Here is a 24,872-nt window from a genome sequence, read left to right on the forward strand (position 1 = left end):
GTCACTTTTCTGACACTGACAATTAGTTGGAAATATCAAACTGGCATAATGTTTCAATTCACATAAACAATTCAATAATATCCAATACAGGATCTGCATCAATAATTGAACAAAAAGATCAGAATGTTCAGTTTCCATAAAGTTATTAATAGCTGGTTAACAACAGCACTGCATCACACAGAGAGCATCTCAAGTATTTTAATTACCTTGTTTAGTTAGATAGGAGGTAAGTGAATGGTGATTGTATTTGTGAGAGTTGGCAAATTATTAAAGACGGCAATAGCTGGTCTTTCCGGCTCCAAGTGAAGGATAACTGAAAAATGGTAAGGTGTGTCATCAGGTACAATGTGGAAAAATGCACTTGTGAAATGACACACTTTCTGTTTTGTCCAGATAAGTTTACAAACAAACAAACTAAAGGAGCCACATATAAGAACAACCGGGATTGTGCCTTCTGATACTTATATCAAAGTCAATGGAAAATTCCGTTTTTAATGCCCACAGTAAAAGCCCTCTATGATCCTTTCATTTTATTTACTTGACTCGGAGAAATCACTGGGAGCGCTTGTACACCAACAAAGGCCATACATGAAACAGAGCATATCTGAGGATGAGGATGTTTGATCATGGCTGTGTGATCCCATCCTGTCTGCCACAGTACAAATCCCCACTGCTCTGATACTCAAATTAGCGCACGGGTAACCCCAAACTACAAGCCTGTGCATATGCCAAGTCCTGCTAACCAGTAAAAAACGCATTGTAGTTTTCCAATGAGTAAAAGCTTAGGGTTCGTTTGGCACTGAAAGCACTGTAATTAGCATGCCACACCAGTAGTAGGCAATGTCATTACATGCATGTAAACCAACTGCTCTTCCTACAGGGTTTCATCCTAAAGGGTCTTTAGAATAACCTTTGTCCACTAGCATCTCTATGGATTTGTCGATCTTGAGTGAGACAAACTACATCACCCACAAAGCTGCCCACCGACTAGGATTAAAAGGCTACAATGTGACAATCGCCATGCATGGTGTAGGGGGCATCGTCACAACAGTAGAAACAAAGAAATACAGGCTCAAACTGCGACTCAAGATGTCCTGAGGGACAAGTATGTATGCACCGCAATGCTATGGCCTTGATGAAATTGCCCAAGTCCAAAACTCTATCAGGCCTGAAGAACTTGTAAAGTTCTTCCCCAATGTTCCACCAGAAGAACTGAGAAGACCTGGGGGTGTCCACCCAGAGGGAAAGAAATGACTTTCCACCGAGGGGATGCATCCTGAAAAATTTCAGGATGCGGGGGGCCACTTTGATACATTTTGCACGCTAAAGACGCTAAAACCAATCTAATGTAGGTCAATAAATGCTAATGCAATATCTCAATCATACATTTTATTTTTAGAAAATGCTGAGGAAATGGCCCCCCAGGTCACACATCCCTGTGTTTACACTTTGGCATATGTACTGTAACTCTAATGTACCCAGTAGGGGTGAAGTTAATGTACACTTTGCTGGGGGAAGCATTATAAACTGTGGCAGTTCCCCACTGTTGTACATTACTATTGTTGTAGTCGTTACCTACATATACTGTATAGTACATACACTAAGCTAAGCCGGCAACAATTCCATTTTCCAAAAAAAACATTATTAAACTTGTTGTCAAACCACTAAACTCCTTTTCTCATGTAAAAAACGTTTTACGTGCTCAAACTAAAGCATGGTTTATGCTAAAGCGAGGAGGCACGTGCATACACTATGCCGGCTCACTCCACCCCCTTGCACCACCAAAAAATACGTTTAGTATGTTTCCTCTGTGTACAACTCATTCAGAGGGCGCACCAACTCCTTCTCCAATTTCAGATCAACAATTACAATAAAAGTGACAGTAGTAACACATGGATTAGTTCCAGTTCCAATAACACTTCCTATCTCTCTCTAATTGCCACTGCTCGCTCACGACAAAGGCAGTTAACAAGATAAATGGTCGTCGACACAACCAGACAACACCGGCACTGTTTTGGGAGAGTAATGCACGTCACACGCTCAACTTCAATGAAGAGACAACGTCAAAGGGAACAGGGTAGTGACTACGCAGAGGTATAACCCAGGCAAGAGCCAGAACCCGACTGCTCAGAATATATCTGCAACGCACATTTCAAACACCAAGTGAAAGTAGATGACTATGTTTCAGCGGAGGACTGTGAATGTTAATGCTAAAAAAAACCCAATGTTGACGATAAAGCAATTTACCTTTGTAAGATGTTCTGATTAGAGGTTTACATGCACTCATCATGGGTATGAATATGATTAATTTTGGGGCCTTGATGACTGTTTTGAAAACATTACTTTTCCAGGACGGAATGATTATACAACATAAATATTCAAGTATTTTTAAAAACAAGAATTGGGTGGAAGAGATTTCATTTATTTGGCATTTCCTCTGATGCCCATAAGGTAAACATTATTTTCTGACTAAGTGGTGCTGAATGTTCTGCAAGAGGTGTCTCCAACAAGTGGGGTCATTGCCTTTATCCTGCATTTTGTGGGAATTATGTGTCATTAACAATGACAATGTCTGAAAGGAACAGTTATAAAAATATTAAGACTTGAAGCAAATATTCTGTGACCCTTTGGTGAGCTATTCAAAATCAGGTGGTGAGCTACCCATTGAAGACACCTGTTATAGAATGTCTTAACTGGACAACGCCAAGCCCTATATTAATGTCCCAATCGTGATCATTCAGCACTCATTTGATGGACCAATAACAACATGTACAAAAAGCAAACAAGAAAAAAAAACCTAGTAATTCTTTACATGTATTATGTAATGAAATCTGTGTACTGTATGTACACTTCTGACCACAATTGTATGTGCCTGAAAGATTATTCTTGATTGATTCTTACTGCACATTTTGTTTTTCTGTCCTTTTGCATGAGAGGCTACAGTAACGCCTTAGGATGTGAAATCCAACATGTTTTGTCTGCTACTCCCTCCGTTTACGCCTCAACACACCTCGATACACCTCAGCACACAAAATGAGTTATGACACAGAGGCACGCCTGTGGGTGAGCAGAAAAAATATTATGGAGGAAATTCACGTACGCCAAAACGGGCCCACGTTTTCGAACAGAGGGGGCGGGAAGGTGGATGGTGGGTGACAAGAGGGGAGTGGATGAAGGAAAGGGAGGAAGAGAGGGAGGGTGTGGGTAGGGGGAAACGGGTGGGGTGGGGTGGGGGTGGGGGTTGGTGTTGCTTCCTGTCGCCATTCCTGCCTGCCCACATAGACAGCCGGAGAAAGAATATATCTGAGGCGGACTGCAGGCCACATGACATTCTCTCCGAGTGCCTCGCTCGCCTCTGCGTCGAGTGATGTGCTCCCTCCCCTCCTTCCCTCCTCTTCCAGTTCCTCCCTCCCTCCTGCCCTTCAAAGCTTTGACATGTCATCTCCCACCACAAAAACAGAGGTGGGAAGACTCGCTGGCGCTACCGCTGCCTCAGGGTGTCTGGCACTAAAGCTGCCTGCAAATACAGCAGGGAAAAGAGGAGGAGAAGGAGGAGCGAGTATACAGAGAGGATGACAGAAGGAAGGAGAGAAGACGACGACAGAAAGGAAAAATGGAAAAAGAAAAGAAGCAGTGAGAAAGGACGATGCACACTAAAAGGAGACTCATAAAAAGTCGGGTGACAAAAGAACTGTTATTAAGAGACAGACTTTGACATGTCTGTTTTTTAATGTGTCACATCCACACACATTTAAAACAGCTGCTTGAGGGGGTCCGCAAAAATCTGGGTGAAACCGTGAGGGTCCAGAGCTGTGACACAATTCTGGTTGTGTGGCCTGTTGCACACCACAAAAACACAATCATACCCATAAAGGTTGAGCAAATTAAATGACTAGTACCAAGCTAAATGTACGCAAACCGCAATCCCATAATTGAGCAAATCTCTGATTCTAATGCGATTTTCTCTTCCAAGACCAGTAAGTAGTATTTCTACCGACTTTAAACACATACCACGGGCCGCCGTTGCTTATGAATAAATGATCCCAGGCCAACTGTTTGCAGCGAGGATGCCACAAAATTTGCAGATTGACTTAAGGAGTAATTATGCACTTGGCTTTTGAACCTCTGAGGCTTTGGGAATGAATTGGTGATTGGCTCCTGGACAAAATAAGCACATCTGACCAAAGTAGACTTTGCCATGGGCTGAAAGTGTCAAAAAAAGCCACAAGAGCCATGCAAACAAGAACACTGATAACATGGCCCAATGCCCTTTGGGAAGCAACCTAACAAAGAGATGAGCTAAGTTTAAGACTGCAGGTAGAAACATTGACCATTCATATTGAGGTGAAGGGATTCCATTACAAATGTATTTCACTTATGAACATTGACTTTTACAAGAAAAGTTCAACAATATATGACATGGTGGTGCATGGAAAGCAAACAAAAGCAGCTAGCTAGCTAAAAAGCACAAACAATAGCAAACAGGTGAGATACGTATGTAGCATAGCTTTGGTGTCAATTTAAAAGATAGCTTTGGGAGATATGCTACAGGTATTTTTATTCATAATTAGCATTAAATGAGTTGACTTTGATGCAAAATGTTTAAACGTAACAGTACTACACATGCAAAATAAACTTAATAGTCAAGACAATGCGTGATATGCTGCTTGCGCCAAGTCTTGCTGACCAAGAAGTAGAAACATATATTCATCAGATCACATTTTCATCAATTACTACTTGAATGTTTGCATGGATATTGTAAATGTATCCAGTATGTATTTACTTTGAGACTATAGCTATTCTAAATTACATATTTTCGGTATCTATCTACAGGTCAACGCTTGTAAGGGTTATTTACAAAAACAGCTTAAAAAAACAGCTATACAAACATTAATGTCACCTTTCCTGCAGAACAAATTGAAGCAATTGAAGCTCGTGTAACTGTGTCAGGCCCAGAAATAATGACGCAATTTAAATGAAGAGTCATGCCAAAGCAGTAGTGGAACATTACTGAAAGAATCACACTGGCAGCCTATGTACAGTATTTCATCGAGTATGACCGCAGTCGCAAGTCGACACACTGTGATTTACTTTAAGGCCAAGAGTGAGCTGCTCTTCAGGCTTGTAGAGGGTGAATCTGTTTGCTTATGATATCACCTCCAAAAAGCGTGACCGCCGATTTGGTGCTGTTTGCTGACACGACATCTCTTTGGATGTTTGATGGGATTTAGAACACGCTTCCATCCTGGCACATGGATGCCGATCCCACAGGCCTGTCTGTCTGTCTGAAATGGAGCCACCACCGCGGTACCAGTTTGAAGGCACACAGTCAAAGCCTCCATGCAAAAGCAATATTTCACTCTCAGAGAACACTGAAGAGACATTTTTATTTGTCTCTCGAGAGAGTGAAACCACAGAAAAGTGCCACAGGGCACCAAACGAGAAAAACAACTCGGGGAACAAGAGAGTTGGCGGCACTCGGGTAGCAGAGAAGACGACTAAGATGATTTATTAGTTCATGTCAGCCAGGCTGTACCGCCTACCATTGTATGGATGCTAGAGTCTCCATCACACCATGGCTGATCTAGTTTGGTGTGTCAAACTTCAACATTGAACTAATTAGTCATCTGTTGCGCTTATGAGTTACTTCAAAAAGGATGTTTCTATTATTTATTATCATATTTTTACTTTATTAATACTCCAAAAATTGGACGGGTGAATATCATCTTCAAAGAATCATAAAAAGTATTAAACAGTGACACCACTTTGGACCCATGTTTGTCCTTTCATTAAGTAAATCTGCTACTTTTACACTGAACTTGAGTGAATGAGAAAAATTGAATTGATCACTGTTCAGTTATTTTCGTACATGCAGTACTTTATTATTATTAGTTATATTTGCTGGGTGAAGGATTTGCATTTGGAAAAAAAGAAAATAAACATAATCAGACACAATATACGAGTCTTTATAAAATGACTCCAGTGAGATGATGCTAAAGTTTTCAACAGGTTAAAGTTGTCTAACTTTTTGGCGCTCTGACTCTATCTGTAGGACAACACTGCCCCCTAGTGCATACTATGCTCACAGTTGAACCTCCAAGAAAGTTAATTATATGACAGGAATAGCAAAAGGGTTGAACGGTTGGTGCACGTCGTTTTAAAGTTAATCTTAAAGGGTTTACAACAGTTTACAGCCTAATCTTCATGTGGTTGATTTATGGCCAACGGACAGTTTTTCCTTTCACCTCATACAGTATTTGCTCCAAAATACTATGTGGGAATGCATAAAGCTAAGATCTGATGATGTTATTGAGTGTTAATGTGCATATTTGCTGATGTACAACCCAATGTTCCCCCCAATTTTTCAAGTATCCGAGCATACACAAAAACAACCTGAGCAGTCCCTGGACCTCTGTGAGCGGCATCAGACATGCAGACTATAGTGTCGCAGCTGTCCAAAAGCTGAGAAACCTGACAATATCCATCCTGTCATTTTGTATATGAGACATATTGTATATCAGACAACACAAGCCTTGCAACTATTTCATACACAGATCTCGTACAATTAACTGTCTGAATCCTTTGGAAAACCCCTAGTTTATCATTTCATTTTCCATTTATTTTCTTGTTTACCATTTCAATTGTTAATTAGGTATACTTTAATTTCCTAACTTGACATGCACAGTTACGCCACACATTCACTCCACACAAACGGGCTTGTTACTTTGGCTTTGCAACATGTTCTTTTTTTTTTTTTTTTTTTTTAGAAGCCTGAAAAAAAAAATCTCACCCAGTTTCGTGTTCTTCTGTTTAAAAAATAAAAAAACCCTACTTTTTTTTTTTTAACTTTGGCTCTGTGAGTGGATGAGGTACTGCCTCTTTGTTTGGTTAGCAAGCAGCATTTAGCTCTCTAAACTCCTGCTGCAGCATTAGCTACAGGCTAATCTGCAAAACAGAGTAGTAATATGCTGTTCATTAATTGATTGGCTGCGAGTAAATATGTACCAACAGGATCTTATCATTGGCTGGACAGTGTTCGTCATTATGTTAGTGTCCCCTTGTTTATCACAGGGGATAGGTTCCCAAAATAGCCCACAATAAGTGAAATCCAATATAATTTTTTTTTGATACATTGATTATATGTTTTAAGGCTGTAAAACCCCTTTCCATACACTTTTCTCAGACGGGCAATAACATTTTCTCACATTTCTCTCGTTTAAACACTCTCAAAAAAAGTTCAAACCTTCGTTTAAATTTTAATGATCAACAAGAAATTAAGTCACTCACGCATATTTCACTTCTGTGACCGTGCATTTTCGTCCTGGCGCTGTTCCGCTGTACAGTAGCATTTTTGTGTCCTTGTTAAAATACAGTCAAACTTGTCTATAGCGGCCACTAGAGGGAGTCTGCAAAAGTGGCCGCTATAGACAGGTGGCCTCTATAGACAGGTTGGCGTCCAGTTTGAATGTTGACCAGTAGAGGGAAAAAAAAGAAAAAAAAAAGGGAAAAAATAATAATAATGTTGACCAGTAGAGGGCACTGCGGATAAAAGTTGTACAGCACTACTAGGCTTGTTATTATCATGGTTCATGGTTTTAATCCTGAACATGCATGAGTCAAACAGTAGCACATCACATAGTACAATTCACAATTTTGCATGTCCAAAAAGGAGTAGGAAGAAGCAAAGCTTATTTAATCCTACCCCTCATCAGTTTCACATCAGTTGCAATACATTTATTCACCTCTTGTTCTTCCAAGTGTACTTTGTAGGTCTACATGACAATGTAGTGCAATCATAGCCAAGGTTTTTACTTACTAAAAGGAAGCTAGAGGCTTAATAATAACTGAACAAAGCTGTGCTAGTAATGTCTTACGCTTGTTTTTAATATTTTACTTTTTATACGGCAGAGTGTCATTACAGCTTTAGTTCATCAGGAAGTGACGGAAAGTGACGGTGGGCGTCCCGAGCAGGAGAGCTAAGCTCAGTGCTAGCTGTGAGTTTCGAGAGAGTTGGGAAGTGTGTTTATGTTGGCGTGGATGTAAAGTCCTGCAGTGTTCTCCGCTGTTAATAAAGCCATTCAAGTGCATCGGCGACGTGAGTCTCTCCTTCCCCACAACAAGCGGCATTACAGTATTGACCAGTGCACACCAGGAAATAAACGGTGTCACTTGTTACAGGCATTGGCTGGACAGCTATGTAGTGGGGCTTGTTTAACCTTTGCCTTGTGGGCAAGCAGGAAGGAGAGACGATGCTGAGAGATGTGTGTGTGTTCTGAGCTGCTGTCTGGTGGCCGCGTTCAATAAATAAAGTTGGCAGAAGCAACAGGAGAAGTTTCCTTCTTTGCTTCGGAGCTGAATAACACTGACAAGTTAACAGACTAGTCGCGAACGGAAAAGAAGACGGCTTTGTTTGTGTCGAATACAGAAGATGAGGACTTTGATGGATTTGTGGATGAGGATTGATCAAAAATAACGTGAGTACATTCTAAAATACTTCAATTAACTACAACCGAACTCAGTTTTGCTCCCGCTGCCGCATGCATGCTAGCGTATGTTTTTTTTATTGTAGCGTCGCTGGGAGCACGTCCTGTTCCCAGCCTACTTTGCGGTAATGTTTTGGTGCAAATGCTCTCAAAGTTACATGTTTGACCAGGAAATAGCAAGCTCAAAAGAAGACGGCTTTTTTATGTGGAACAACTGACAGTTTGTGTGGATCTTGTGAATGATTGTGACTGAGCTAGGACTCAGTAATTAAAGTCTACACACGACAGCTTCATTGATTGAAAAACAAAACTTTTTCGTGCATGAAGCTTCTACTTGAGTCGGTGATTTGGCCGCTATATGCAGTCAGATATTGACCAAGGGAGCCGCTGGCTGCGTTGGACAGGTGACTGCTATACACAGGGTCTATAACATGTAAATTTGCTGCGGGGGATTTTTCAGTGGCTGCTATAGGCAGGTGGCCGCTAAGATAGGTTTGACTGTATATTGCTGCAAATGAACCGAAGATTAATTTATAAGTTAGCAATGATGCCGTGCGGGCGGGCGGCGTGGTGTTCTTCTGTGTGGCGCTGGCCGGGATCGGCGGGGGGATGCTTGCTCCGGGGTGGGGCGGTCGGGGGTGGCTTTGGTGGGGGGCTTGGGGGTGGGGCTGGCGGGCGGTCCCTGCTACTTGCTGGTGTCTGGCTAGTCTCTGCTTCCTGGCAAGCGGTTGTCTCCCTCCCTTCGGGTTTCTCCCTTGGCGTGTTGGTGGATGGGCGTGGCGGGGCGCCGGGCCGGGGGTCTCTCCTCTCGTGGGCCCCGTCATGCAGTGCTTGCTTCTCTGTTCCTCCTTGGCGCCTCTGGCTTGCGTGCTTCGTGGGTGTGGCCGTGCTCCGCTCTATGTGGGGTCCGGTTCTCTTGTAGTCGCCGTAGTGGTGCTCCCTTGCCGGCCGTGGTGGTATGCGGGGGCCGCGTGGGCGCGGTTCCCGCTGTTCTGGTGGCGGTCGGGTCTGCCTTGGGGCGTGTGGCTGGTTCATGGTGTTTGGCGGTTTGGGGGTGGCGCTGTGGACGCTACCTCCGGTGGGGCTCCGGTGTTGAGGGGGTTGGGTCGGCCGGACTGGGCATCCTGGCGGGCCGGGTAGGCCCTGTGGTGTGTCCTGCGGCCTGTGGCTCGCCCGAGCCTGGGCTGTGGTGGGTGGCCAGTCGGTCATGTGTCCTTGGTCCCCCCCTGCTCGGTTTGGGAGGCGTTTGGGTGTGGGCGTGTGGGGCCCCCGTCCTTCCTGTTTCACTGCACCATTTCACATACATATAGGACTTTGGGGGGTGGCCTACGGTCAGGCGTGGTTGGGGAGGGGAGTTGCCTTGCAGGGGCTCCTTTGCCCCTGCCATGCCACTGACCTGTTGCCCCCCAATTTTAATCGCACAGTAGACACTTAGGGTTTGGGGGGCTGGTCAGGTTAGGTGCCCACCGAGCGGCAGCTGTCCCCCGATTTTAATTGCATCATTAGCCATCATCCACATACACCTCTATCATATACATGCACACAGATACACCCCTCAGGGACACAGAGACCAGCTCTTCACAGCTGTCCTCTTTCATTTTATTTATTTATTTTTTAATTGCATAATAGACACAATCACACCTCATCACATACACAGGTGGGGCGGGCTGGATTGGGGTGCCTGCCTGCCAGGGTTGGGCCGTGGACCTGTCCGCTGGGCCTGCTGGGGGGGTCGTGCTCTGCCGGGCGCTTGGGCATTTGTCGCCGCTGCTCTTTGTGCTCTGCTGGGCCGTTGTCTGTGTCTTCACCTCCCCTGGTTTGTCTGCGGGCTTGTCGGGGTGGGGCTCCGGTGCACGAGTGGTGCGCCGTCAGCTCTGGTGGCATGTGGCTGGTCTGGCTACTGGTGGCTGGTGGGGTCCGTCGGCTGGTCTGCTGCTGGTCTCGCCTTCTCGGCTCTGGGGCTTGGCCTCCCTGCGGCTTGGGGTGCGGCACACCCGCTCCCTCTCCGGGGTTTGCTGCCCCGCGGGTGTCGGCTGTGTGGTGGTTCGCCTGGCTGCTCGCCTGTTTGCCCGCTTTCCTCTTTGCCAGCTCCTCTGTCTGCCTTGCTGGCGGCGTCCTACCGTTGGGATGGGGTGGCCTGGCGTCTCCCTGCTCCCTGGCGGTCCGCGCTCTCTGGGTTGTATGTCTGGGACCCCGGAGTCCCCGGCTCCGCTGCTCCTTGGGTTACCAACAGGGGATAGAGCGAGGCTTCCGTGTGTCGGGCAGTCGACCACTGTGTGTGTGCGCGTGTGTGTGTGCGTGCGTAGGAGTGTGTATGTGCGTGCGTATGTGGGTGTGCTTTTATTTATTTGAGTTATTTATTTGGGAGGGGGGGCATACATCTCTGCCGCCCGTGCCTCTGCCGGGTGGGTGGTGGGGTGTGCCTCCTGCATCCCTGGGCGGGACGTTCCTGTGTCGGGGGTCGGGCGGGGGCTGGCCCGGGCTCCGTTCTCTGGGGGTGGATTGGCGCTTCCGGCGTGGGCAGGCTTCTTTCCGGGTGTGTGGCCCCCGGTACTCGTCTGCCTTTGTGGGGTGTGATCTCTCGCTGGTCTCAAGAGTTGGCTGTCCTCCGGCCCACCGGCGCCCTGTCTTTGGCTGGATTACCTCTCTGCGGGGGGGGGGGGGGGGGGGGGGGGGGGGGGCTCTCTGGGCTGGCTCTTGGGGCACTGATCTTTGTGCTGCCTGCCCCTGTGGGCCTGGTGGCCTTCTGGCGGCGGGGGCTCGGCCCGGGGCGGGGCTCTCTGGGAGGTGGAGGGGGGCCCCTTTCCTTTCATGCATTCTCTGTGACAATTACACGCCCACACATTCTTGCACCTTTATATATTATGTATATATATATATTATGTATATATATACACACATTATATATATATATATATATATATATATATATATATATATATATATATATATATATATATATATATATATATATATATATATATACACACACAGTATATATATATATATGTCACAAAAGTGAGTACACCCTTCACATTTCTGCAAATATTTTATTATATCTTTTCATGGGACAACACTGAAGAAATGAAACTTTGCTACAATGTAAAGTAGTCAGTGTACAGCTTGTATAACAGTGTAAATTTACTGTTCCCTTCAAAATAACTCAATACACAGACCTTAATGTCTAAACTGCAGGCAACAAAAGTGAATACACCCCAAGTGAAAATGTCCAAATTGGGCCAAAAGTGTCAATATTTTGTGTGGCCACCATTATTTTCCAGCACTGCCTTAACCCTCTTGGGCATGGAGTTCACCAGAGCTTCACAGGTTTCCACTGGAATCCTCTTCCACTCCTCCATGACGACATCACGGAGCTGGTGGATGTTAGAGACCTTGTGCTCCTTCACCTTCAGTTTGAGGATGCCCCACAGATGCTCAATAGGATTTAGGTCCGGAGACATGCTTGGCCAGTCCATCACATTCACCCTTAACTTCTTTAGCAAAGCAGTGGTTGTCTTGGAGGTGTGTTTGGGGTCGTTGTCATGTTGGAATACTGCCCTGCGGCCCAGTTTCCGAAGGGAGGGGATCATGCTCTGCTTCAGGATGTCACAGTACATGTTGGCATTCATGGTTCCCTCAATGAACTGTAGCTCCCCAGTGCCGGCAGCACTCATGCAGCCCCAGACCATGACACTCCCACCACCATGTTTGACTGTAGGTAAAACACACTCGTCTTTGTACTCCTCACCTGGTTTCCGCCACGCACGCTTGACACCATCTGAACCAAATAAGTTTATCTTGGTCTCATCAGACCACAGGACATGGTTCCAGTAATCCATGTCTTTAGTCTGCTTATCTTCAGCAAACTGTTTGCGGGCTTTCTTATGCATCATCTTTAGAAGAGGCTTCTTTCTGGGATGACAGCCATGCAGACCAATTTGATGCAGAGTGCGACGTATGGTCTGAGCACTGACAGGTTGACCACCCATCCCTTCAACCTCTGCAGCAATGCTGGCAGCACTCAGGCGTCTATTTTCCAAAGACAACCTCTGGATATGACGCTGGGCACGTGCACTCAACTTCTTTGGTCGACCATGGCGAGGCCTGTTCTGAGTGGAACCTGTGATGTTAAACCGCTGTATGGTCTTGGCCACCGTGCTGCTGCTCAGTTTCAGAGTGTTGGCAATCTTCTTATAGCCTAAGCCATCTTCGTGTAGCGCAACAATTTTTTTTTTCAGATCCTCAGAGAGTTCTTTGCCATGAGGTGCCATGTTAAACTTCCAGTGACCAGTATGAGAGAGTGTAAGAGTGATAAAACCAAATTTAACACACCTGCTCCCCATTCACACCTGAGACCTTGTAACACTAATGGGTCACATGACACTGGGGAAAGAAAATGGCTAATTGGGCCCAATTTGGACATTTTCACTTAGGGGTGTATTCACTTTTGTTGCCTGCAGTTTAGACATTAAGGTCTGTGTATTGAGTTATTTTGAGGGGACAGTAAATTTACACTGTTATACAAGCTGTACACTGACTACTTTACATTGTAGCAAAGTTTCATTTCTTCAGTGGTGTCCCATGAAAAGATAATAAAATATTTGCAGAAATGTGAGGGGTGTACTCACTTTTGTGACATACTGTATATATGAAGACTTCTCCACATACAGAGATACCTGTACACACGTACAGTACATATGCACGCGCAGTACATACGTACTTCCTCACAGTACTCACTGAGTTAACCAGGGTGTTATGTTGTTGGTTTTATTACAGCGACGGTGATTTCAGCAGTATGATTATATATTTTTTTTTACAATGATATGGATTACAGTTATTGTCACTGTTCACTATCATAGATAATCATTTCATGACTACTATTATGTGTGACTGTTTCAATGCAGTATTGTCATTGTGATCACTATCATAGTTCATCATTTCATGACTACTATTATGTGTGACTGTTTCAACGCAGCATTGTCATTGTGGTTGTTGATATTATTTTGTCCTTTCTGTCAGGGTCTTTATAGTCATCACAGACATTTATTTGCTGATGTAGTTCTGTATGTTTCTGTTGTTCTGTTCTTGTTGTCACAATTGTTGTTGTTGCTGTTGTCCCGGTCTCTTTTTTTTTTTTGTCCCCCCCCGTTTTCTTTTCTCTTCTTCTCTGTCCCCAATGTCAGTTGTTTATGTTCACATTTTAAAGTTTGGAGACACCTTTCCATTCAAGAGCATGAGAAAGTGTGTCTAAACTTTTGGTATCATGTATGTTCCTCCTAAGGTACTTCATGACAATATGACCTGCACCAGAAAGACAAGGTGGACCTACTGTTTTACCAACACGATGAAATATCTTTACCAATCAAAAAGCAGTAAGACAAGCATGTTCTACAACGACCTGCTTCGACTGCGTCACATGGAACTGCAGTGTTCTGTCACCAGTGGAGCTCTTTGTGGCTTCACTATTTCATATGCAAATGCACGCCTCTGATTCCTTTTGATTTACCCCTCCACTGTTAAACTGTGCGTTACACTATGCGAGCATGAGGGGCCATCCGGCTGTAATTGCTTTTCAGGCTTAATTGTCTCGGCTTTTCTTGTTTCTCCAAGCACCTGTGCTCAGATCAAAGCATGTGATGTGTGGTAGCTTTGTTTCGAATGGGTGTCCTTATTAGACAGCGTACACGCTGCACATGTAAGTGATTACCTCCCCCCTGTAGAAATCTCTGGATGTATTTTGGGAATACAGACACTGAGCATTTGAAATAGTCTAAAGCATGTAAAAGGTTGAATAAGAGTCATCTCAAGAGAAGAAATGGAAACCTTGTCAAAAGATTATTTTGACAACGTCAATTCACTAATATGTTTTGCTTTACTACTCAATGCAAACATAGAAGCTACATGCACACAAACAGTACAGGGGGGACTAAAAACAAGCTTTCAAAGTCCGAGGTAGAAAAATCAAGAAAAACCTCATTTTTAAAAAGGGAGACCTATTATGCTTTTCTGACCTACAAATGTTGTTACAATGGTGTATTCTCATGTTAAACGACGCTAACGCGTCAGTTAATGACATTTGCGCATTTGGAAGTGAGCCCTGAAAGCAGTTTTGGACGGCTCAGCACGCTGTGTTTTACAGTTTGTTTGTTTTTTAAACACCAAGTTCCATTGACGTCAATGCAACCCGGACTTCCTTATATTGGCACGCCCAGCACCCCCGCTCTGTTCACGGTGTTACCATGTCGAGCAATGGCTCCCAGGAAGTTCAGATGTGCCTAAAGAGGCAAGCATCAGGCAGAAGTGGCTGGAGTTGCCGATTCCAGGCCAGCAAGAGAAAAATATGCTCATCCGTCAACGGCACTTCACACGGGACTGTTTTGTGAACACGGGCCAATACGAAGCTGGACTATCCTTCAAACTGTTGCTGAAGTCCAATGCCTTTCCAACGTTACTTGGTCGTGTTGACGAGTCAGAAGAGCAAGCTGTAAGTAATAATTTATCAGTGTCCTAACTGTGTTTATTTTGTGTAACTAATCGGACAAAAGGGGTTCAACCACTGTCCGGAAGTCCTCAGGGGAGCTTGGGCCAGCATTGCTACAACGCCTGGAACTTGTTCCTATCACCGCAATGTTTAAAAAGTGCAAAAAAGTCCGCCAGAGACACCTGAGACCTAAAGCCATCTGTGATTTTATTATGAAAATGATGGCGCTGGATGACCAGCCCTTTACCAGTCATTGAAGACACCGGCTTTCCAATGAACCCCTTGGAGCCACAATTATACTTCTGAGCCGCTGCTAATTCTTAAATGTTTGGTAATAGTAGTGAGGTCATAATATTTGGTAAGGTCAAACCTACAGGTACAGTCAAATCCGACTGAGTCATTCTTACCTCTAGTTGTGCACAAACTACAGTATTTGTGTCCAGTAGTGCTCTGAGGGAGGCTGACCGCCACACTTTGAAAACGCCTACTCAACCTTACATTTTGATTACTCCCCGGGCACACAGCATTGAGAACGTAAGTACACACAATAAAGCTGTTTTGTTTGACTTAATGTTCATTCGATAATATAAATGGTTCACAATGTCAAGTGAGGTAATCAATAAAAGCATCTTTCAAGACCTCACATGTCCTGCCTGCTTGCCCTCTGTAAAATCAAATAGAAGATATTTGTAGATCAATGGCAGGGCAGATGACTAATAAAAATGAAAATTAGGTAACAGACTCAGATCTAAACATCTGACCTTAAAAAGCAGAAATGTGCTGTTAATTTAAATGTGCAGTACGTTCTAATATGCTTCATCACTGGCTGGAGGGACTGAACTTGGAGGCTTGTGTGTAATTATGTTCAGAGGGGCGGAGTTTGGCGGCATGGGGTGCACACTGAGGTATAAATGCACCCGTCAGCCCCAGCTAAGGGAGACGGTATTTACGGTGCACCATATCCGACAATTCTTTAAAGCAGCTGTATTCTACAGAACCAAAGAAGAAATGGATGCATGGAAGCTCCAACTTGTTTTTCTTCTTGTTTGCACTTTGCTGCAAATCTATGACGGGCTCTCTTACAGTGAGGAAGAGGAGCGATGGTTCTTGCATGACTGGCAGGTAAGTATGTATGTATTGCTGAAATGAGGGGTCAAACTTTATGCAGTATATTGATTTATTTTTTCCTTCTTTTGCTGGCTTAAGGGGCAAGATAAATCACGGGGGATGATCTGGCCCATTGTAACCCTCATGAAAAGATCAAAACCACTTCGCTTCTACGGACTCATGGGGAAACGCTCAGGTGACCTTTGACCACCTCTTCTTAGCTTACAATCATTGCAGTGCTGGTGTGTTGAATGAAGGTGAATATGTAACTGTAATTACATTGATGTAAGGTGGTCTGGAAGAAATAACTTGTATTTCAGCAACATTTTAAAGCATAGTTTCTTCCTCCCAGATAACAAAGCAGAGATGGGCTTAATGAGAAGAAAAATCCCCAGTAGAGGTGAGCATAAATACCAAAAACACTAGACTGTTTGAAAATATAACCCATTTATTCATTCTAAAAATATCACATCCCTAAAAGCATTTTTTAATAATTTAATTGAAAAAGAAAAGGCAAATGTTTTGTTTTCTGTACTACAAAATCAGTAACCAGATCAGCGGCAACTGCGACGACCACAGTGACACGTTTCATTAGAGAAAGCACACAAGAAGGGCATGTTTATATCGGTATAAAAACCTGAGGTTGTTTTATTTTACTTTATGTGCATTTTTTTTTTTTTTTAATACAGTGGTATCATCATGTTTTCAATTTGCAGCAAGCCAAAGATACTATTTCATTATTTGGCAGGTTTACCAGCGGAATGGGACAGAATCCTGTACTGATGGAGCAAAGAATAAAGAATGACCAGCTATACAATGATATGCCAACCAAAGACCTGACATTGTCATTCTCCTCTGCTCTGGTCAGTTTCAAATCATACTAATGCTAATCTCCACTGCTCCCTAATATAGAGATGTGTATTGTGTATGAGCACATTCATGTCATCTACTGTTTAACGTTCAAAACTCAACTTAACAAAAAGGCAATTTAAATAATTTTCCTTTGATTTAACTGGAACATATGGCGCTCCACACACAAAAAGGGGTCAAATATAAAAAGTATAAAATGAAATAACGACAAAAAAGGACGCTTTAATCTATACTGACAGTTAGGTCGAGGCTACTTGCGGCTGGTGAGGCTGTGGAGGTGAGTTTATTCAGTAGCCTGAGGATCTTAGTGCTTATGTCCCCTTGGGAGGAGTCCATTTCAGCGAGCTGGGGTCAATGGTTTTGTTGCCGTTGCCTCTCTTGACCTCCTTTGCTTTCCATTCATCAATCAGATCCTGTGTGCAGGAACGAGAGAAATTGGTAAGCGAAGTGAAGTGTCTAAGATTTATCAAGAGGCTAAGCTAGATTAGATAAAAGGGAGTACACTCCTGACATTTCACCAAACATTTTTATTATACCTTCTCAGGTGACAAACTTGAGATATACTTTAGTAGTCAGTGTACAGCTTGTATGGCAATATAGATTTACTATTTACTGAACATGAATGAACACAGCCATGTTTTGTAAATAGCTACCAACAGATACTGTATGTACACAGCATGAGGTGAAATGATTGAACACAAATGCCATGCATTATTGAACTGTTGAAAGTCGCGGCTAGTACAAATGAGTAGATTAGTTTAGTTGACTCAACAAAGCAGTGAGTGAGATAAGATGCATCTTCTACTGTATGTTAGCATGCAATTTCTATGTCATCATGACATGCTTTAGCATTAACACAAACACTGGGGGCCTTGACTACACAAAAACACACACGCTACAAGCAAAGGGATAAATGTAAAAACAAACCAGGAGGATGATCTCACCTGTCGCTTCAACACCAAGTGCTTCCCCTTCCAGTATTTGAGCATCTGAAGAGACTGCAGCGTGCTCACAATGTCCACGGGATTGACGGCGGTTTCCTGACTAATCTCTGTGCATCAAGTAAACGGCACAAATTGTTTTGCATGTTTGCTTTGTTGACGCTTTAATAAGCCTTGCCCCAAAGGCATTTCATGTAAGTAAGTATGTGCTGTGTTTTATCGCTTAAACTGTAAAAGTTGCATTTGGGTTGTGTGCCAAACCTTTGATGGAGATCTCTTTCCCTTGGAAGTTGTGCATGTATCGCAGTAACACTTCCTTCCAGTAGCTGCGATAGCTGATGAGGCCGAGGTCCGACAGGGGCCTCTCTGGGGATCCCACCTTCTCCTCCACTTTAGACAGCAGGTAGCCTAAAAGGGAAAAAGTACAGGATTGCCAGAGATGATACTCTTGGACTAACTAGACAATTATTGAGATACATACTGAAGTCAATGAGCATCTTGCCAAAGCCCTGCCTCATGTATTGTGGCATGGTCAGAATGCAAGAAACATTGTAGTTGAGGAAGGAATTCTTCTCCTTGAAACAAAAACAAAAAAAAGTAGAAACATAAGATTCTTTTGTATGTAGACATCAACATTATAGGACTAAGATCTGTGTGTGTTTACCTTGGAAAAGTATCCCACTAAATGGCACCCTGTGTTGTCGGCCTCAGTCATGACATAAAACAAAAAAGGCTCCACGTCATAGTACAACGTCTTGTGGTCCAGGAAGAGCTTGGCCAGTAAACACAGATTCTGACAGTAGATCTGAAGGGGACCAAGTATTTTATTCACTCTGTATATTGTGTTTGTTTGCTTTATGTCAGCAATTTATCAGTGAAACACTGCAATTATTCTATTAACCTTATTGCCCACCTTGTTTTTCTTGCCGTCAACTTCAAACACAGATATGGTGCCTTTCCTGTACACTTCATCTCCTGGAGGATGCTTCCACACACACTTGGCCTGACCAAAAAAGAAAAAAACATGCATACTAATAAAAACACAATACAATCAGTACTTCAGCCTGATAGTGAATAATGTGCTCACCATGTGTCGCCTGAGGATGGTCTGGCTTTTCATGTACTTGAGGCAGAATTCACACACATAAAGGCGACCCAGGCGGGCGTACTCCTCGGGATAGGGCGAGTGGTACCAGGTGTCCAGCTCATAGCGGCCAAACAGGATTGTCTTGATCATGTTGCTGCCCTCTGTGATCTGACCCTGGATGCGCAGCTTCTCCTACAGGAGGGTGGAAGACAGGAAGTAAACACATTGTCACTGCTGGGTTATCACATTAATGACAGTCCTCTGGCAGGTTAATGCTGGAATTAAAAACAAGGAATGTCCATTAACAAATGTCCATCAACAATAAACCTGTAAAATGTATTATTTATTGATATTAAATAATTAATTGATAATATCCATTATTTATACACCTTTCCAGTGGAATAAAGTATATTAAAGTGTGTTTTACCACAGTCAATGAATGAAAGTCTTGCATAGACCGAAACAAAGCCGCTCCCATGGAAGGCAGCTGAACCTAGCTCAAGGCTAAACACATTCCAATGCATTAGCAAAAGTACAAAAAAAAAAAAAAATTCAGGAGTTAAATAAATGTGTGTGTGTGTGTGTGTGTGTGTGTGCGCGTGTGGTCTATCATATCAAAGTTTAACACAAAATATACAATAAATCAATATGGACATTAAAATGAATACAAGACATTTTGAAAACATCTTTTACCTAGGCCTGTAACAATATTATATTATTACTGGAGGATAATTGGCCTACAAATGATTGCCGATAAACAATATTATTGTCAACATTATTTTGAGACAATTTTTTCATTAATGTAAAGACACTGTATGGCATAATAATCAAAAGCAATAAACTTTAATTTCTCAAGAATATATAACATTGCAATTGAATGCCAAGCGTTTTTAAATAAAATAAATTAAACAAAACATTATAAATTAAACAAAAAAAGAAAAAAAAAACAATGAAAACAAAATGGACTTTTAGTCTCTTTTGGCAAAACTTGCACTTCAATAAAAATCACAAGCAATCACAATATTTGATTTGTAATCAGTGTCACTTTCTTATTGTCTGAATATTGACAAAAAACAGAACACGGAAATGCTCTGAAGTTCACATCGTGCGTCAATGCAGACATCAGCTCATTTGCATATGCATTTCCTTGATGCAATTTTGCCCAATAATTCAGAAGCGGGTGTAGCTTAGCCAACTTTTCTAATGGGATGTCAGCCACTGCAAACATTTCTACAAAATCCTCAACAATTATAATGCCCGTGCTTCCATTCACGTTCTGTAAGAGGAGCTTTTCCACCAACTCTTGTTGGTGTTTCAGGCCGCTGTATCAACATGTTTAGTTCGGGAGGGAGGTTAGTGTTTGTGATGACATGCCGCCACGTTTGAGCGGTCGCCCGGGCAAATACTTCCCTACACAAATGTTCCTCCTCGTTACGATGACGTGTTTGGTAGAGCGAGAAAGGAGGAAATCAAACACGCATGCATGTGTCAATAAATCGAGGCCAGCAAAATTATCGAGTTTGTTTGTATTTATCATGTGGTTAATTGATTTGATTATTATGACAGGCCTACCTTTACCCTAATTAAATTACTGGTACTTCCCATGGAAAATTTCCAGAAATAAATCCACGGAAATGGATGTTCTGCGTCTTTGCGACCCTGAATTACTAGCACCCTCTGCTGGCTTCTGCCAAGCCGTGCCTCTACTGTGCCACCAATGCTTCAAAATAAGGTGACACAACATTGGTGATACAAGCATTATTGTCACAAATGTCTAATTGGAATCATCATGCCTAATTCTATTCTGAAACATGTGGAGGGTAGACACAGGCTCTTACCAGGTCTTCAGAGGCACGAGCCTGGGCTTTCCTAAAAAGCTCCAGGTCGTAGTCGCTGGTGATGTTCTCCAGCAGAGGCTCTCTAGTGTTGCCGTGAGTCTGCCGATGCTCCTGCGGATCAGACGGGATGAGAAACAAGATTGACAGCACATATGTATCAGCAGCTGGAGGAGGAGGGGAGCCAGTGTAGTACCATGTGCTTTTCTTTCTGCTCCTTCTGCAGGCCAGAGTTTCTCCCTTTCCTCATTTCAGCCACTTGCTCTTTGTATCTGCTCTGCTTCGATGTTGGTGTCTTGAAGACAAAAAAAAAAAACAAAAAAAAACAAACACATTAATCTAATTACAGTTTACAGATACAGATCCAACATAATTTCAGCGACTATTATTCTCCTCAAAGCAGACCTGATGACGTGTTGCATGTCGGGAATTGCTCTCTTCCTGCATCTTTAGCTCGTCTTCTTGCTTCTCACGGCTGACAGCTTTCACCTAGTAAAAGTCAGTTGCACACAAATGATAATTAATAGAAACCTCCCCTGAAATAACTACAAACGCAAGGTCACTGGCGACCATAATATAGCCCATCGGAGACTAAAAAATGTTCTCACCTTGCATTCATCTGCAGAAAGGTTGTGATAGAGAGGACATCCTGACACAGCAAAATGACGTTCATGTTTTCCTGTGAGGTGGCCTGTTTAAAAGCAATGTCATAGAAATCATTCATACTACAATAAAATATCTTTTGACAGTTTCGGAAGCAATCTGGTCTAAGCATAAGGGGTGTTTTACCAAGTGAATTACACCCAGGGGTGGGGCATTTCATGTTAAAGTTGTAAGTCTCATGGCATCGACGACGTTTGGGTCGGTGGGAGAGGTCCTTATCAGAGTCCCTGTTGGCCTGATCTTTGGCCTGGCCCTCATCGTGAGAGGCATTGGGGCTGGAGATATCCAGCTCAGACTCGGAGGATGGCGCATTTCCTGTGGGTGTCAATGGCGGGGATTCATCATGATCGGCAGTCTGCTTCAAGTCGGATGTGTCTGTGGAAAAGTAGACAACTCTTTTTTTGTACTTATTTACTTAACGGTTGAAAGGAGAACACTATAGCCATGTTCCAGTGGATGTTCACAAACCGTGAGAACTCTGGCTCAGACGAGTGGAGGCTCTGGTGAGGCGCTGTCTCTTGGGCCGGTTGCCGTCACTTTCAGAACTATTGGTTTGCTCTCTTTCAGCAGAGGAGTCTGAATCTTCCGTTCCATCAGATCCACTCCCTGCCATATGTCTCTAAGGGGGCAAACAAACAAAAGCATAAGCCACTTTTCACTGATTCCTCAAGCAACACGTTGAAACACTGTTGATGTATTCTCTCTATGACTTGCAAATGGGGGTTATGCCACATAGCAAGGTTTAGTGCGACTTCCTCAACACCTTCCTATTCATCTTTCAAAGACAGGCCGGTTAGCAAGCCGTTAACCGTTTAGCTTATGCTACATCACCAACTGAAAAACTACCAGCAAAATTTAACTTATTTTTCCCCAAAATAACCCCAGTCAAGACTATCAGATACACCCAGATTACATATGCGGTTATTTAGCACATAATTGGGTGCACAAGACGAATAAGCTAGTGTAATTAGCTTAGCAAGTTAGCTTTACAACCGCACCAAACTGCATTAGTAAGTTTAGATGTTACGCCTTCTCAATCGCTTTCCTACCGCCACCTGAGTACATATTCTTTCCAACTATCAACTATTGTGGGTCATTCCGTTGGTTCGACATGTATTTGTTAACCAAAAAACTGCTCTTTTTAAAAGGGAATGCTTTACATGTCACCAACAAGTTTCGACTAGTCTCATCCTCGCCTAAGTCGTTAATAAAATTAACTACTGCATATGTTATCCAGTCTGAAAAGTCCAACGATTGTCTATAAAGGCAATTGTAAAAGAAAATGCAGAATTATGACGTGGAACATTGTACCCACAAGTGGAACACGGTTGCTAACGCTAACCTAAGCAAGCTAACGTCATTGGCATTGTTGCTAGCACAAATTATTCTTACCTGCCGTCTGCGAGGCATCTTGAGTTATAAGAGGATTCGTTCAGAAACTGAAAATACTCGATATTCTTATGTTTAAACCAAGCGGATCAAATAAACTGGTCCAGATGGAAGTTACATGCAAATAGTGTAGGCTGGATGTGGCGCCTCATACGGACATTGCAAGCATTACCCGGCCAGGAGGGGGCAATATACCACAACCGACTGCTTTGCGTCTTCCTCGTTTGCATTAGCTTCCCTGTCGGTGACTATATCAAAATAACAGTCTCATCACCTACTGGATGGGGGTTGTATTGCTAGATTACGATGTCCAAAACAGTTGAACAAAATTAAAGAAATGATCTGTGTCAGGGTGTCCAAAGTGCTCCCCACGGCACATTATAAAATTTAAAAATCATAAAGAAAATAGCAAAAATGGGAAAAAATTGTATTTTTTCTCGCTTATTTTACAGATTTTAAAATATCAAAATGGCACTCACATTCTCTGATGTGGAAAAAGTGGGAAAAGCGTTGATCTATATTATAATCGATAGTCACCAATTGTACTTATTTGAGTCACCCTCCAAATGTTGTGAACTTTCTGGCCTCCTTGGCTGAAGTAAAAGAAAATGTATGTACCCACAAATATGTAGGAAGAACAGCACAAGGAACTGAGGTATTTTTCCTTTTGCTTTCCATTTTCTCGAAAGGTCCACTGCCTGACCATAAAGGGCAGTTGAGGGGAGTGTCGGTCACCCCCCAGCAGCTGATACCAACGTCTCCCAGCTGTACTATAAATAGCTTACAAGGCCTTTCCACTGCATTTAGGCAGTCATACATGTGAGCAACACACACTACAGTTGTTTCTGTTGTAGTCTAAACTTTGCAATGAACAAGCCCAACATTGTTAGACCAGAGGAGAGGTAAGTGAGGATTATGTTTTGATTATATACATCAAATCTATATTTTATATTTTCTATATGTAATATAGTTTTGTTTTATTTTTGCTCCATCAGCCAGCCTGCACACGCGGTGTGGTTTGATAGGAAAAAATATGTCACCATTAACTTCAGGGTTCAAAAACCAAAAAATGTCCAAGTTGACATCCAAACCGACAAAATGATCTTGTGGTGAGTTGGAAAAAATATTTACTTCTTACATTTGCAATAAATAACACCGTTTATATTGTTAATACTGTGTTTTTAACAGCTGCAAGAACGACACAGATGATGTATTCTACAACGAGCTGCACTTTTATGACAAAGTCCAAATCCATGTATGAAGCATACACAAAAATATTGTAACACATGTTGCATTCAAACAGTGTTTGTGGTATTTCAACCTGCTGTTGATGTTTCTCGTAAAGGATTCCAGAGAAAGAGTGTATGACCGCACCATCAATGTTTTGCTCAGGAAGATAAAGCCGGATTATGCGTGGCCTCGTCTTCAGAAGGATCCAGCAAAGGTCTTTATTTTAAATGTACTGGTATTATATATTTTTGCATTTGCAGTAAAGCTCGCATGCAAAACATGTGCTTCGTTGTGCAGCCCAGTTGGATTGCTGTTGACTTTGACAACTGGAGGGATTGGGAGCATGAAGAAGATGAGGGAAGGGAGGAGTATGAAAAATACGTGGACGTAAGCAAAGTCACTTGGCCAGTGTTTCTCAAAAGATCTGGTTTTGTGTGTTAAAAAGACTCCATATTCTTGTTTTCTGTCAGATGATCCAAGAGATGGCCAGCAGTAATAAGGGAGCAACACCAGACATGGGGGATCTTAGTGATGTAAGTCTAGTTTGGTGCTAAGATGTACATCGTGCATTTTAATACATTTTATTTCATTACTGACGTTGACCACAATTCTTTTGTCCCACAGTCTGACTGAGGCTGAACATCACCACCACCCCTCTCCTCTGTTGTTCAGAGATACAGAAGACAGTACTGTTTTTTGATGTTTGTGTTTTTTATAAATACGATTTAATTCCCCCTGTGTGGTTATTTATTAAATAAAAACGAGCGTTCTCTACCTTGTTACAGC

The 24,872-nt window shown here is 42.9% G+C and overlaps 2 protein-coding genes across 2 annotated transcripts; one reads left to right on the plus strand and one right to left on the minus strand.

Moving 5' to 3' along the window:
* Positions 1-16,531: 16,531 nt before the first annotated feature.
* kat7b (K(lysine) acetyltransferase 7b) lies at positions 16,532-23,046 on the minus strand. Its single transcript, XM_054768784.1, has 14 exons — positions 22,860-23,046; positions 21,936-22,086; positions 21,594-21,842; positions 21,413-21,495; positions 21,210-21,293; positions 21,001-21,099; positions 20,808-20,918; positions 18,970-19,161; positions 18,796-18,885; positions 18,547-18,687; positions 18,364-18,457; positions 18,144-18,290; positions 17,886-17,992; positions 16,532-17,354 (listed from the first exon to the last, which is right to left on the minus strand). Exons 1-14 carry the CDS (start codon positions 22,875-22,877, stop codon positions 17,253-17,255), a joined length of 1,668 nt encoding a protein of 555 aa, XP_054624759.1. The 5' UTR covers positions 22,878-23,046; the 3' UTR covers positions 16,532-17,252.
* A 610-nt stretch (positions 23,047-23,656) lies between these two features.
* ptges3l (prostaglandin E synthase 3 like) lies at positions 23,657-24,852 on the plus strand. The gene is made up of 7 exons (XM_054766835.1): positions 23,657-23,758; positions 23,852-23,965; positions 24,045-24,111; positions 24,202-24,300; positions 24,384-24,473; positions 24,557-24,619; positions 24,711-24,852. Exons 1-7 carry the CDS (start codon positions 23,724-23,726, stop codon positions 24,717-24,719), a joined length of 477 nt encoding a protein of 158 aa, XP_054622810.1. The 5' UTR covers positions 23,657-23,723; the 3' UTR covers positions 24,720-24,852.
* Positions 24,853-24,872: the final 20 nt, after the last annotated feature.

Source organism: Dunckerocampus dactyliophorus, chromosome 2 (assembly GCF_027744805.1).
Source record: "Dunckerocampus dactyliophorus isolate RoL2022-P2 chromosome 2, RoL_Ddac_1.1, whole genome shotgun sequence".
Taxonomy (NCBI): Eukaryota; Metazoa; Chordata; class Actinopteri; order Syngnathiformes; family Syngnathidae; genus Dunckerocampus; species Dunckerocampus dactyliophorus.

Bases quoted from the DNA above. Each gene is read 5' to 3' on its own strand.
- kat7b (XM_054768784.1), bottom strand. The intron at 21,294-21,412 runs GTGAGAACATTT...GACTTTTACTAG, and splicing joins TTTCTGCAGATGAATGCAAG to GTGAAAGCTGTCAGCCGTGA. The intron at 21,100-21,209 runs GTCTGCTTTGAG...TTTGTCTTCAAG, and splicing joins GACATGCAACACGTCATCAG to ACACCAACATCGAAGCAGAG.
- ptges3l (XM_054766835.1), top strand. From the start codon at position 23,724: ATGAACAAGCCCAACATTGTTAGACCAGAGGAGAG. The intron at 23,759-23,851 runs GTAAGTGAGGAT...TTGCTCCATCAG, and splicing joins ATTGTTAGACCAGAGGAGAG to CCAGCCTGCACACGCGGTGT. The intron at 24,301-24,383 runs GTCTTTATTTTA...TTCGTTGTGCAG, and splicing joins TTCAGAAGGATCCAGCAAAG to CCCAGTTGGATTGCTGTTGA.